The following is a 15,957-nucleotide window of genomic DNA, read 5'->3' as shown; positions in this document are numbered from 1 at the left end:
GTTTTTTTTTTTTTTTTTTTTTTTTTTTTTTTTTGGTACCAGGGATACACCTGGTTCTTAATAGTGCATAACTATTTCAGTCATCTAAGTGATTCTAGTTCTTTCCTGGTGAGCCACAGAATGAAATTTCATAGAGAAGGTGGGGCAGCGTACACATTTGCCTGTTCTTGTAACCAAAACCCTACAGACATGCTCAGTGCTTACCCATCATGCTCCTGGCTGCTGCCCTCACCTCGAATGCCCTTTCCCCTTTCTGCCTAAGCAAACTGTCCATACAGATTTGACTCAGACCCACAAGCTGTTCCTGCAGTGCATTCTTCCCAGTTCTTATCCTTCTTTGAGGTCCTGGAATTTTTTTTGAGACAGGGTCTAACGATGTACTTCAGTCTGTCCTTCAACTTATGTAGCCCTGGCGGGCCTTGAACTTACAGTGACCCTCCTGCTTCAGCCTCCCTAGAGCTGGCATTACAGGCGTGCACCACCATCATGCCCAGGAAGGCCCTGGAATTTTTAAACACAGCCATCAGGTAATCACATTCCTCCTCGGAACCACTCCTGTGTTGCCATCTGAAAGAGTTGGTTAAATCTTGCTCCTGTCTAAACTTTCCCCATACACTTTCATCTATCCCATCTGGCTTTGTAAATAAAGTTCCCTGCCCACCAACAGAATCAGTCTTTTCTATTCAACAGCGCCCATACTGTACCTTTCCCACAGCAGGCCTTGATCATGTTTGTCAGCTTCATTCCAGCATTGACAGTTTATACACAAGTCAAGTATCCCTTACGCAAAACGCTTGGAACCAGAAGTGTTTGGGATGTCAGAGTTTGGATTATTTGCATATATACAATGAGTTATCCTGGGGGCAAAATCCATCTAAACATGAATTCCACTTAGGTTTCAAATGCTCTCCTGTACACATATGCTTCAGGGTTATTTTTTATTTTTTTGAGACAAGGTCTCACTATATAGCCAGGGCTGGTCTTGAACTGATGATGATCCTCTAGCCTCAGCCTCCTGAGTGCTGAGATTACAGGCTTGCACCGTCATGCCTGTGTTCTGAAGGTAAGTTTATACAGTATTTTGATAATATTATGCATGAAACAAGTTCCTAAACATTGAACCACCACCTTAGCACTTGAAGGGTTTTGCATTTTGGATTTCAGATTTGAGAACTTAGACGCAGATGTTTAGATTGTACGGTACGTTTTATTTCAGTATGTTCCCCAGCCTCTCAAAGTCCCAGCTCGTTTCTTGGAGTCCTCCCGCTGGGACGCTCCCTGCAGAAGTCCCAGTGTTTGTGAGGAAGGGAACTTACCTTGTAGGTCTTGGAGCCCGTTCCCCATCCGCTCTAAGTTTCCATTCACCAGGGCAGTCACTCTGTGAATGTGGCCATGCTTATTTATTTCCTTTGGCAATTCTTCTCTCTCAGTCTCTTCTTCTTCCACTTCCTCCTCTTCAGCGGCATCCTCCTGTGCATCCTCCTCTTCCTCTTCTGAATCCACCAAAACCATGACGTCACCCATGTCTTGTCCCCTAATTTCCAAAGGAGGAAAAATAATCAAGAAGATGTCTTGTTTTTCCTAACATCACCCCTCCCTGAACAGCCAGCACTACATTCCCCACAGCCCTGTTAGTGCTATGGAAAATTCTTCATGCATTTACTGTGGTTGAGTCATGAGACAACGGTGTGGCTGTGACCTCACAAAGAGATGCAGCCATAGATTATTAGAGATGATGGTATCTTGCAGCAGATGTGCTGTGTTATTCTGTCCCTATCCTTGGGCGGGTAGCCATATTGTCCCAGGCATCCACCACTCCATTTCCCCTCACTGTATCTGTATCTAAATCTGTATCATGTATTTGGTGTGTTCTTTCCTGAAATGACCTTATTTCTGTTCTACCTAGGGCGATCTCTACTGCTCATTATTTAAGACCCAGGTAAAGTCCTCTCTCTCCCGCTAGACTCCTGGAGTCCATGATCAGCACCTTAGTAATGAATTGCCCTGTAGTTCATTGCTAGCTTTGCCTACCTAGCCAGTTACACATTTCTTTTCTTTTCTTTGGTACTGGGGATCGAACTCGGGACCTTGCACTTGTGATGCACGTGGTGGAACCACTGAGCTAAATCCCCAGCCCCAGAGTTATACATTTCTTAAGGAAGAAAGAATGTGTTCCATGGCCCGATTACAGTCTTAGCAGAGTTATAGTCTCATTTCATCCACCTAGCATCCCTGTGTGAAGCAGGTGGAGGCACGAGACTCAGACAGGGTCAGGAATTTTCCACAGACACAGGACTGGGAAATGGCACAGATGTCATTTGAACCCAGGCTTTCCCGCACAGTGCCATACACTACCATCCGCGTGAGTAAGTCATTACCCTTGACTCAAACACAAGGCAATAAAGGGATGGTTTTCCATTTAAGATGGTCCCAAAACAAAAATATCCCATCACTAGGAATGAGTCAAGAATTACTTGTCAAAAAAAAAAAAAAAAAAAAAAAAAATAATAAAAAAAAAAAAAAAAAAAAAAAAAAAAGAATTACTTGTCCTTGTCCATCGGGTAGAGAAGAGTTCTTTAAGAAATGAAATACACAAGTTCCATCTGGTTACTTTGCCCTTACTGGGGTTTCCTCTGGAGGTGGGGACTTCTGGACATGACCAGACTAGCCTTCCAAAACATTCTGTAAGACTATGACTTATTCTTCCTTTGGCTGTTTTTAGAAAATTCAATAAAACAAATGCATGAATGACTGGTGGTTCAATATGTACACACTGTCCTTGTTGCAGTGACAAGCACACCAGCTTGCCCAGCCCTGAGGTTTGGCATCGTCAAAGAGTACAGAGTTTGGACTCAATCAGAACTGGGTCAAAAGGTAGCTATTGCATCTACTTCTGGAATTAACTTGCAAAAATTACTTCACTGAACCTCTATCTCCTTGTCAGGAAAATGGAAATGCCACCGCCACCACCCTGAGTCAGTGTTGATAAGACTGTCTCATAAAGTTCCTGAACCAGTGTGGGGCAATGATGCGAACCAGATGGGAGTAGTTACCGTTGTTCTTACGACAGGAAGCACAACAGTGTGAAGATAAACTATGAAAATGGGTTTTTCTTCTACTTGAGTCTAGGGAACACTCACCTGAAAGTGCTTCTTACTAACAGAAGAAAAGGAAAGAAAAATTAATATCCAGCACCACCACTAAAATCTCACAAAACCCCACCCTCCTCCCAAAACACAAGGATCAAACCCAGAAGCATTCTACCACTGAACTACATCCCCGGCCCTTTTATTATTTTTATTTTCTTTTGGTACCAGGAATTGAACCCAGGACCTCTGCACTGAACCAGGTCCCCAGCCCTTTTTAAATTTAAATTTGAGATAAGGGTTTTGTAGGTTGCCCAGGCTGGGCTTTGACTTGAGAGCCTCTTGTCCCAGGCTCCTAAATATCTGAGATTATAGGTGTTCACCACCATGCCTAGCTCACAAAGGTTTTTCATCAAATTAACATTTATAAAAGATTAACACATGAAAAACTGACAACATGAGAAGTGACGGGGTGTTCAGGGACTATTTAGGTACCTTATTCCATGTCCTGATTGAATGAAGAATTCTATAGGACAGGACTGCAATGTGGGAATGAATATACCAGTGGCAGCCTTCTCTCACCCACACCTTTTTAAGAAGCTTGAAAGAGAAACAAAGGGATCCAGGAAGCCCTTACCTTTCCAGCAGAACACGGGACTGTAATACAACATAAGCCCTGAGATAATGGCCAGTCCCAACAGCAGGAGACTGACAATTGTTCCCACGATGCCCCCAATGTTTACAGGCTCTGTAAGGACAAATCACACCACTGTCATCCACTTAACACATCTGCTACTAGGAAAGCAACACCTCCCCTCCTCTGCCTAAGTTCAGTTCTAGGATAGCTCATCTTATCACTTCAAAAAGTTTGTAGGGATCAAATGAAGCACCCGATATGAAAGAACCTCAGAAAGTTCACATCTGTGCACTGGGCTTGGGATGTAGATCAGTGACAGAGTGCTTGCCTTGCATCTGCCATGAGATGCAAGCCCCAGTACCAAAACAACAAAACAAAACACACACAAAACAAAAAAAGTCCTCAAGCCTGGTTTCTATTGTTCTTTTCTTTGGCTTTCATTTTTTGGAAACAATGCCTTGACATGTCTTCAAACTGAACCTGATTTCACCTTATACCCCAGGCTAAACTTGCAATCCTCCTGCCTCAGTAACCTCTCCCGTGCTAGGACTGCATGCACACACCACCACACCCAGCTTCCTCAAGACTGTTTTGTTTTGGCTCTTGAACTACTGGAGATTGAATCCAGGGTTTTTGCTTATTTTTTTCAGGGTTTTTTTTTTTTTTTTTTTGGGTTTTTTTTTTTTTTTTTTTTGGTACTGGGGCTTGAACTCGGGTCCTTGTGTTTTTGAGGCAGGCGCCACAACCACTGAGATAAATCCCCAGCCCTTTTGCTTATTTTTTTGTTTTGTTTTGAGACAGGGTATCACTAAATCACTAAAGTTGCCCAGGCTGGGCTCGAACTTATGATCCTCCTGCCTCAGTCTCCAGAGTGCTGGGATTACAGACATGTGCTACAACGCCCAACTATCAAAGATTGTTTTTAAGGCCATGGTAAGTAAGAATGTGAGTTACTAGTGCCATGGTAAAAAGAGCAATAATAGAAAAGATACAGTGCATTCAGGCCTACACATATAAAGAAACTTGATATAAGACAGATTAGTGAACAAAAGAAACATCATCTGAGAAATGGTGCTGGAACAAATAGTTATCTAAATTTGGAGAAGAAAAAAAAAATAAAACTTGATCCCTACCTCTCGCCATTTACAAAAATCAATTCTATGTTAATAAAAGACAACTGTGACACAACGAAACGTTTTAGAAGAAATTATCTCTGTGACTCTGGAAGAGCATTTTTGTTATTCCTTGTTTGTTTGTGTTGAGGCAGGGTCTCGCTATGCAGTTCAGGCTGCCCTTGAACTCACTGTGTAGTCCTGGCCGGCCTCGAACTATTGACGATCCTCCCTCCTGAGCCTCACAACTGCTGGGAGCACAGGTGTACGCCACCACTCCAGCAGATTTCTTTAAACAAAAATTGCTACTGATTACCCAGACGTGGTATCACATACCTATAATCCCAGCATTTGGGAGGTTGAGGATCACAAACCCAGATCCTACTTGGGCAATTTAGCAAGGCCCTATCTCAACAAAACAAAACAGCTAGGAATGTAGCTCTAGCTCAGTACAAAAATCCCAGATTCAATCCCTAGTACCACAAAAAAAAATTGCTAATGATCTAAACAATGTTTCATAAAATCAACCACATTAAAATGAGGACATTTATTAAAGGATATGATACAGCAGAAAAGACACTGATAGAAGGTAGTATTTGTAACATGTAAAAACTAACAAGGAATTAGTATGAGAAATTTCTAAATAACTCCTAGACATCTACTAAAAAGGAGAAAATATCAAGACAAAATGTATTTCCCAGAAAAAAAAAAAAACGCAAATAGTAAATAACATAAGAAATGATGTTCAAAACCATGCTAGCAATCAGAGAAACTCACACTGAGACCACACCGAGATTCCATTTTTTACACACTAGATGGACAAAATTTCAAAGCCTGTTAGTAAAAATGTGGCGAATAAAATTCACTACTCTTATATCCTGCTTGGAATGAAAATGATTGGAAAATAATTATTTTGTCATAGAGATTAAAATGCACATCCTTCAAAAATCCCTGTACATACCCTACAGGAAGATTTGCCTGGGTACCTGGTATACACGTACATAAGCGCAGAGTAGAAGATGTTTATAACAGCTGTTTATCAAAACAACAACAAAAATCAGAAACAACACAAACATCCATCAGCAAGAAAATGAGTAACCTAGCTGTGGAAAGATGACACAGTGCAGAATTACACAGCGGTCAAGAGGTACGAAGTATTATGACACCCATCGACATGAATAAATCCCAGAGACAAAACATGGAGTGAACCAGGCAAGTCACAAAACACTGCGTATGTCGGTAATAATTGTTTTTGTTTTTTTTAAGAAAAAAAAATTTAGAGGAGTTTTAGGTTCATAACAAATGAGCAGAAAGCTGAGTTCCTGTATAACCCATATCCAGCCTCCCTCATTGTCAGTAGCCCACAGTACATTTGTCACAATTGCTGAACCCACACCAACACCTCACAGTTGACATCAGACGTCACTCTACATTCTACAGGTTCCGACAAATGGCCAATGACTGACAGGTGTCCATCATTCTCACATCATACAGAGGATTTCTACTGCCCTGAAAATCCAGGCTCTTTCTGCTTGACCCCCTCATCTTCCACAATCCCTGGCAACTACTGATCTTTTGATTAGCTTTGTAGTTTCATACAATATATAACTATGATGATGAGAAATAAATATTATTTAGAAATATATACTTATTATTATAAGTATATAATATTATTATACTATAATATTATATTAATATATTGATGTAATATTATATATTAATATATTATTGCATAATATAATTAGTATTATATATTAATATATATCAACATTATATTATATAATAATATAAGTTTATTATTATTTTTATATACTTAATATTATTTAGAAATATATGGTTTACATCTTAAACATATCCCACAGGTTCATGTGAAAACTTGGTTCCCAGCTGACTGGAAGGATGGGAACATCAGGAGGTAAGGCTAGAGGAAGTTAGGTCGTACGGTGTGTGCCCTGGAAGGCTATCCTGGGACCCGGTACCCGTCTCTATCTGTGCTTCTTGACCACCATGATATAAGCACCTTGGCCAAACCGTAGGCTCCCTGCCATCGATGTTTACCAAAGGCCCAAAGACAGGCTAAGTGATTAGGGACTGAAACCTCTGAAGCATGAGCCAAAATAGATCTTTTCTTCTTTAACATGTATATCTCAAGTAGTTTGTCACAGTAACAGAGAGTTGACTGTATGTGCACTTACACAGTAAAGTCTTTTTTAAAAACTAAAACAAGAAACTCTGGGTAGTAGCTTATCTTCTGTAAAAGGCCCAGGATAAGACTGGAAAGGGGCCTCCAAGTGCACTGTGGGTAAAATAGGAGATGCTTGATGAAATTTGCATTTCAGATGAATAATAATTTTTTAGCATACATATGTTCTACACACTATTAGGGGTATATTGATACCTTTTTTTTTTTTTTTTGGTACCAGAGATTGAACGCGGGTCCTTGCGTTTACAAGGCAGGCCACCAAACTGCTGAGCTAAATCCCCGGGCCCATTTTGATGCTTTTTACAAACTTCTTTGTATTTCTGACATTTACACTGAAGTGTTTTGGGTTCTAGTGTTGTTTACTAAACCTGGCCTCACTACCCTCAGGCACATCATCAGTCTCAGCACTGCTTTGTATCTTAAGTGGCTCATTATTCTTTTTGGCATTCATTTTGCTGTTACGCTTCCCAAACTACAGATACTACATATATATTCTTTGGTACATAACATATACTACATTTTTTTTTTTTTTTTGTCTCTCATGCATTTTAGTGCTTTTGGGATCAGACAGCATTTTTTTATAGTCACCTCATCAAGCCACAGAGAAGCATTCACAATCTACCCATGTTGGCAGTGGCCCATGTGGGGCACCAGGCTATCCCCACACTGCTGCCAGGGGCAGGACACGCTCAACTCTCCTCCTCTTCATCACTCACCTTTGACACTCAGCCAGATGTCCACCTCCCTCACCCCCACAGGGTTCTCAGCCCGGCAGATGTAGTAGCCCTCGTCCAGGTCCTGGGAGCAGTTATGGATTGTGAGGGTGGAGCTCTGGCCATTCTGGGCAATGAGGTAGTGGCTGTCCGGCTGGATGACCACCTCGGGCTGGGTCAGGTTCCTCAGCCACTGGATCTTGGTGGCGGGGTAGGCTGCAGTTACCTGGCAGGTGAGTGTCACGTTGCCCCCCACAAAGCAAGTTTTTATGGGCTCAGAAAAAAGGGAGGGGATCCCTGGTGATGAGAAGAGGGTTAAAAAAAAAAAAGAAAGTCAAATGTTTAGAGAAATGCAGGCCACAGCCTGAGAACCTTCAAGAACGTCATTTTCTTCCTACTGACACAACTCCAGGAATTTCTGTACTATACCTGGCCCTACAGAAGAGAAGCTAACATTTATTGAGCATTTCCTATGAGCTAGGGGCTTTTACCTGTATTAACTCCATTCCTTCTGACAACAACCTTGCTATTATCCTCATTCACAGGGAGTAAACTGAGGCACAGAGAAACTTACGCAACGTGCTCAAAGTCACACAACTAAATGAGATATATAGCTAGAATTTAGAGCGAACAACTGTCTCGCTTCACTCAGAACTGAAGAACAGTCTCTGAGACATGGGGCTTTCCCAGTGCTAAAACCATAAAAATTTTGAGCGAAACAGAATAAGCTGGTTTTTCTAGGTACGACACAGACCCAAGCAGCAGGCCTGGTAATGTCCCTGTTACCAGCGTCTCTGCGAAATAACCACGCTGTTCACATAAAATATGGATACATGGTCTGGCCAGGAGCTCCAGGGGAAAGCAGGGCAGCTGTGTGCTCTCTATTGCTGATGTGACAAATTACTACAAACTTAGTGGCTTAAAATAATATACTTATTCACCTGTGCTCTGGAGGTCAGAAGTCAGAATGATCTTCCAGGACTAAAATCAAGGTGTTGGCAGAGCTGGTTCCTCCTGGATGCTCTAAAGGAGAACCGTTGCTTTGCCTTTTGGGTTTCTATGAGGCTCCCTGCACTCTCTGGCCCCTTCCTAGCCTCATTCCAAACTCTCCTTCTGTGGTCAGGTCAGCTACCAAGGACTCAGACCTGCCACCCTCTCGTGTAGCTCCTGGTGGTTATACTGGGCCCATCTGGAGAATCCAGAGCATTGTCCCCAACTCAACATCCTTAACTCCATCAGCAAAGGCCCTTGCACCCTGGAAGGTAAAATTCACAAGTTCTGGGGGTCGTGATGTGGACTTCTGGGAATCTGCCCTGGAAAACACCTGGCATTCCTGTGCCCCCGGGATCTGATCTGAGCAGAACACAGGCCACCGTAGCAAGGCATTTGTTTTCATTGCCTTTCCTCACAATGTACGCCTCTGGGCAGGGCTGCAGATTCTTCTTGGCTTCAGGAAGTGCATACTTCCATCATCTGAAGGGCAGAGAGTGGCAAACTGGGACCCTGCCTGGGACAGTGAAACACATTTCCTTCGGCAGTTGTTCCAAAGGAGAATCTAGGGTTTCACGGCTGGCATCCTGGGAAGAGGGCAGGGAAAGGAAGGGTGAGGGGTCAGGAACAGCCTACACATAAGGCCAGCACAATGGAGGAGGTACTTTCCCCGCTACCTAGTCTTCTTTGGAAACTCTCATGGAAGCCCTCCTTTCTTGGATCAGCCATCAGGTCCTTCAAGCTGCCAGTTGCTTCTCTATTTTCTGTTAGGGTCATGAAGCCAACAGCAGCAATAAACTTCATCCGTGTACATAAATATATACTAGAACTCCCAAACCAAAGTTTCCAAAATGCTCCCCCTTCTTCTTAGACAATGTCCCGGGGAGCCCCTCCTCAGCCCCAAACAATTATCATGTGTGTGGGCCAGGGGTTTAGCTCAGTGGTTCCACCACCTGCCTGGCAAGCACAAGGACCCGAGTTTGATCCCTGGTACCAAAAAAAAAAAAAAATTATCATGTGTGTGACTGTACTTTTGCCAAGCAGAGCCATTCGCTCCTTAAAAAGCTGGGTTACCCCTATTTGGCCACTGGGGGACCTAGTCAGAGAGTTTAGCTTATGGGTTTGCTGTGGGCAGGGGTGGGCTAGTGGCTGCAGAAGAGATAGAGTCCCTCGGAGAACTACAAGAGGACAGAATAGCAGGCTTCACACATTGCGCTGGCAAAGGTGGCAGCTTATTGTGAGATGAGCTGGTTTCTTTGGTGTAAGGAGCTGCAAGGCACAGCAGTGCACAGCAACAGTCCCAGCTTTCTTTTTTTGAGACAGAGTCATGCTATGCGGTTCAAACTGGCCTTGAATTCACTATGTAGCCCAGGCTGCCTCGATCTCATGGCAATGCTCCTGCCTCAGCCTCCCAAGTCGTGGGACTACAGGAGTGGGACACCACACCTGGCTAACACATAGTTATTGTTTTAAGCCACTAAGTTGGGTGGTAAACTGTTAAGTAATAATACATAATTAATGGATGAACCTTGTCAGTTCTGTTCATCGCTCCTGCCTTAGTATCTACTCACTTTACCTGGAGTACAGCAGGTGCTCAATCGGTATTTCCTGAGCGAAAAGTGCTTCAGCTAAAACCAAGAATCTTAGTGAGGCATCTTTAAAGTTTGTTCACTCTGACACATTGGGATTTCTTTCCCAGAACTACTTTCAGAGGATCCTTGCAGAACAAAGGAAGGCAGGCGAACCCCAACCCAGGACAAAGCAAGGCGGACTCACTGATCTGCACCACACAGCTGGCTCCCAACTCTGGCCCCGCGATGTGACTCCCGACACATCTGAACTTCTTGCCATCCGAAAGCTGGGACCGGTCCAGCTCTGACTTCCCCACGATGGCCCCTCCTGGCTCTTCTGTCCACAGGAAGTTAGGATCAGGGTAGCCCCCGTCCCAGTGACAGATGAGCTTCAGTGTGGACAACTGTGCTGCTGTCTCTGCTGAGCACTGCAGAGGTGACCGAGGGGGCGCTGCAAAACACCAGAAGGGACCAAGGGTTTAATGGCAAACTCAGAGAGTGCCACCAGGCTGGTGCTCAGGATACAGAACCCCAGGCTCGGAGAGACATCCACTCCAAGAGTCACTCAGAAAGAACACCTCCAACACAAACCTAACACCAAGGAGAGCCTACTGCCACCACCTGGTGTCCTCTGCTAGGTGTGAAGTCTCTCAGGAACGGCTTGCACTTGCTTTTCATTTCTCTCCAGCTGTGTGTGGCTATTTAAACGAACACTGCACATGCAGTTCCTCCACAACACTACTCACAATGCAGCACTCAGGAAACCCTGGGCTGCTGTGTAAGACCACACAGGACAAGACGCTTCCAGAGTCTCAGGAAGTTCTACCCGACAGTGCAGGCCCTGGAAACTACCAGGGGTTGCCTCTGGCTAAGGGCAAATGAAAAACGTAGAGTTACCAGACAGGGAGACGTTCATCCCACCTCCAACGCGTCCGGTCTAACGCGTATGTCTGTTATACAGGTTCGTACACTCTATGTTATACAAAGAGAAATAGATGTGGCCCAGTGTGGTGGGGCACGCCGGTAATTCCAGCTGAGTTACACAGATCCCGACTCAAAAAATACAGAGGAACTCAACAAACAAAAACTCAAACGGAAATAAAGTTGGATTGTATATGAATGGGTGGATATGTAACACTGACAAGAAAAATTACTGGAAAAATCCCCCAAAATAATGGTTAGAACGATTATTTTCTTCTTGAAGCTCATCTGTCATTCCCTACAAGCACATGTCACTTTGTGTACTGTAAGTGTCATTTATGTTAAAAAACACAGGGACTTATAAAAGCTGTGAATAACATACAAATTAAGCAGTGTGTCATTATCCTGCCCACTCTTCTCTTGTTCCCATGTTCCCTTTCATTAGCATGGATTATGAGTGCACTTGGCGTTTCTGCAGTGGTTTTTAGCCAATATATTTGCATAGAGGAGTGTTTGGTTGGTGTTTCCCCACCCCCAAAATAAACTCACGTACAGCCTCCCTGGGCTTCCGAAAAGCATGGATACAGACGGAAGAATGGATAAATAAACAGCGGTGTCCCCATACCATGGACTGTTACTCAGCCGTGTAAAGAAATGAAGTACTGACACTTGGTGCAATGAGTCCACAGGGACTCTGCGGCAGCCCTTCAACACATTCTGTAGAATGAAAGAAGCCAGACACAGAAGGCCGGATAGTGTTACAATCCATTCACACGAAATATCCAGAACAGATCAACCCATAGAGGTGGAACACAGGGCTCGTCGGGGGCTGGGGAGAAGAGAAGATGGGTGTGACTAGGATTTTCCAACTGAGGCACTGAAAATGTTCCCACATTTGCTATAATTTGCATCTGGAATGCACCCCAGAGCCCCACTGAATTCAGGACTTAGTCCCCAGTGTGGTGCTCGCTGGAGGTGGTAGGAACTAAGAGATGGGACCATGCCCTTGAAGGGCATTGTTAGACCCTACTGCCTTCCTCTTCCTGTATGTTTTGTACCCAGCGATGAAATGAACAGGCTTACTCTGCTACACACTCCCGCGATGATGTCCTGTCCACCACAGGCCCAAAGCAATGGGTACAATGAGTCATGGACTGAAAACTCCTACTGAACTGTGAGCCACTTAACTACTAGACAGAGATGGCAGTTGCACAATATTATGAATGTACTAAATGTCAAAAGTTGTACATTCTTTCACTTTTTGTTTTTCACAGAACTGAGGACTGAACCCAGGACCTTCACTCTGAGCTACATCTCCAGCCCTTTTTTATTTATTATTATTTTGAGCCAGAGTCTCACTAAATTTCCCAAGCTGGATTCAAACTTGCCATCCTCCTGCCTCAGCCTCCTAGAGTACTGGGATTACAGGTGTGTGCTACCATGTTCAGTTTCATCTCTATTTTTAAAAAATGAAAGAAAAAAAATAAGGCACGAGGCCACAAGCTTCCAGAGGTGTGACACAGAGCCATGCGTGGGTCACGAGGGAGCCGCAGGTGCAGCAGGTCACACCTCTTAGGACAAAAGGACAAGGCGCAAACACGCAAGCGCCACGGAGGGGGAGGGCGGCGACGCCGGGGAGGGGAGCGCTTCTTACGCACAGTAGACCAGGAGCTCGGTGATCACCTTGCGCTGTCTCCCGCTGAGCGTGTTGGTGGCCAGACAGGTGTAGTTCCCTTGAAGGTTTTGCGACATCAATAGCAGTGTGAAGTAGTTGCCCGTCAGGTTGGTACCAAAGGACTCGGAGCGGGAGTGGGCCTGGAACCACCACTCCACCACAGGCGGGGGCTGGGCGCTGCTGCGGCAGCCGAAGTCCACCTGCGAGCCCCTGATGGCGTAGAGCGAGCCGTTGGCCAGAGCGCCGGTGGCCGAGATATTGACTTCAATGTGACTGGGGCCGCCTGGGAACGACAGGGGAAAGGGTGTCGTGGATCACTCCTGCACTCACTTGAGCTCCGTACCAGTCCCAATAGACACACGAGTGCTCAGTGGCCACCGGACGCTGTGTGACAGAGGCTGTGCTAACTGCCCTGACAGGATCCTGTGAGATCCAGCAGCGGAGTACATGTTTATAGACCAAGAAAAGTAAAAATTGCTACTTTGTAAAAATACCACAGCCCTCCGGGGATTTAGCTCAGTGGCGCCGCTGAGAGTTCGATCCCCGGTACCAAAAATGTTAAAAATAAATAAATAATAAAAAATAAAAATACCACAGCCCAGCATGGTGGTGCACACCTAGAATCCCAGCACTAGGGTGGCTGAGGCAGGAGGATTCCACAAGTTCGAGGCCAGCTTGGACCCACATAGTGAGCTCAAGGCCAGCCTGGGTTATACAGCAGGACCCTGTCTGGAAAATAAATAAATAAACAAAGTACAAACAAACCCCACAGAGCCAGGGGTAGAGGTGCATGCCTAAATGCCAGTACTCTTCATGGCTGAGGCAAGAGGATCACAAGTTCAAGCCTACCTTGGATAACTCAGTGACTTAGTGAGACCTTGTCTCAGAATATTTTTTAAAAAAAATTTGGAGGGGTGGTACTGGGGATCAAACTCAGGACCTTACGCTTGCCAGGCAGGCAGTGGCACCACTAAGCTAAATCCCTGGCCCTTCAAAATAAAATATTTAGAAAGGGCTATGGGATGTAACACAGTGCAAAAATCCTGGGTTCAATCCCCAGGACTGTAAAGGTAGGGAAAAACCCACTACAAGGTAGAAAAGACATAGCACAGCAAGACCAAGCCTGTTACCCTGTTCAGGCCTGCTTGGTCAGCCCTTGGAGGTATCTAGAACAGATCTCTACCAGACCCAGAATGGATTAAAAAGTGGCTTGCTGTCTCCCCTTATTGCCAAATACCTTTTCTTCCAGAAGTCTGGAATTTTGGTATGCAGTAGACAGACCAGCTCTCAGTTTTACAAAAAGGCTCTGAACCTCTAGTAAACTTCCCTGGCAGACCTCTGCTATGTGTCACCATAGTCATCTAAGAACGTTCTGTGCAAACCCATAAGGAAGTAAGTCATGCAAGCTCCTGCTTTGTTTCCCCTGGTCTTCATCTCTTGTGCATTTTCTCTTTGCTGATGCTGCTATTACTGTCATAAATGATGCCACATGCTCAAGTCTGTGAGTCCTGCTAGAGAATTATGGAACCCAGGGAAGCTCGGGGGGACCCCCAGCACAATGCACCAGCTGATCAAGAAACAGCGTATGTTTAAATGAAATTACAGTAAGTCACATGGTCACGAATCCCCCTCAGAATACTCTCCCTGGCTTTAAATACATTTATGCCATCACTCTTCCCATTTTCTTTTTTTTCCTCCAGTGTCAGGAATTGAACTCAGGACCTTGCACTTACCAAGGAGGCACAGTGCCACTGAGCTACATCCCCAGCCCCTCTGGCCATTTTCTGAAGCAGTTCTGGCAGTCCTCTTCTGTGAGTGTCTTTATAAGACGTGATTAAAACTACAATAAAAGCTGCTGTTTCCTGCCATGCAACAGAAAGGCAGGCTCGTAAAAACATTACTACGTTCTCATCAGCCTTATTCACCAGATCTGGTACCAACAAGCTTCGGGCTCTTCCTCAAAGTCAAAATGACTGTGAAAGGTAAATGTTTTGAATCAGTTCAGGACACCAAGGCAGCCATGACGGCAGACTAAATTAGGCACTCACAAAGGATATCCAGAACTGCTTCAGAAAGTGGCTAGAGCAATGGAGTAAGTGTTTGACTCAAGGGGGACTGTTTTCAGGAGGATTAACGGCAATGTCTTTTACTGTAATGCATTTTTTAAAATTTAAACATTCATTTTTTTAATCATATCACATATCATACTGAAAAATAGGAAATAATGTGGACTGTACTTAATAGCTGTGTAGCATTGGGCAAATTACTTACCCACCTTAGCCTCCATTTACTCACCTATAAAATGGGAGTGAGGAAAATATCTACTTCACAGGGCTGTTGGGCAATTAAAGGAGTTAGTCCAGTGGAGTACTCAGAAAAACGCTGGAAGCACTTGCTAAACTTGCTTATCGTGCTTCTCCTCTTCTTCCTTCTTTCTTTCCTTTTTCCTTTCCTTTCTTCCTTTACTTCTTTTATCGAGAGAGGGCCTCACCATGTAGTCCAGGCTGGCCTTGAACTTACTATGAAGCCCAAGCTGGCCTCAAACAGATGGCGATCCTTCTGCCTCAGCCTTCGAGTGCTAAGATTTCAAGTGTGCACTACCACACCTGACTTCTCACATTTCTTAATTTCTGAAATGCCCTTTACTGTTGGTACCACAGCACCCAAGATGCCATCTTCCCTTTGATGAAAATACAGTGTATCTCCTATCTGGGGATGTAGCTCAGTGACAGCGCGCACACGTGTGCGCACACACACACACACACACACACACACACACACACACACACGATATTATCCTACAAACACATAGATAGGGGGCTGGGGATTTAGCTCAGTGTTTCCGCTGCCTGCCTCCCAAGCACAAGATCCTGAGTTCAATCTCCAGTACCAAAAAACAAACAAACAAACAAAAACCATATATATGGTTATCTGTCAATTAAAAAAACATTTTTTAGCTAGGTGTGGGGGCTCACATCTATAACCCTAGCACTCAGGAGACTAAGACAGGAGGCTTGAGGGCAGCTTGGGTTGACCAATCCCTGGTTCT

The 15,957-nt window shown here is 44.5% G+C and overlaps 1 protein-coding gene across 1 annotated transcript in view; it reads right to left on the bottom strand.

The window, feature by feature from the left end:
- The window catches only part of Vsig10 (V-set and immunoglobulin domain containing 10), a 33,754-nt gene that overhangs the window by 2,718 nt on the left and 15,079 nt on the right, over positions 1-15,957 (bottom strand). The window contains exons 4-9 of the mRNA XM_010604182.2: positions 12,892-13,191; positions 10,518-10,763; positions 7,755-8,048; positions 3,724-3,834; positions 3,141-3,156; positions 1,317-1,534 (exon numbers count right to left, since the gene is read on the bottom strand). Of these exons, the coding sequence (XP_010602484.2) occupies positions 1,317-1,534; positions 3,141-3,156; positions 3,724-3,834; positions 7,755-8,048; positions 10,518-10,763; positions 12,892-13,191 (1,185 nt within the window). The remainder of the gene's footprint in view (positions 1-1,316; positions 1,535-3,140; positions 3,157-3,723; positions 3,835-7,754; positions 8,049-10,517; positions 10,764-12,891; positions 13,192-15,957) is intronic.

Source organism: Fukomys damarensis, unplaced genomic scaffold, assembly GCF_012274545.1.
Source record: "Fukomys damarensis isolate Sample0158 unplaced genomic scaffold, DMR_v1.0_HiC HiC_scaffold_12, whole genome shotgun sequence".
Lineage (NCBI taxonomy): Eukaryota > Metazoa > Chordata > Mammalia > Rodentia > Bathyergidae > Fukomys > Fukomys damarensis.
This window is presented reverse-complemented; position numbering and strand designations above follow the sequence as displayed.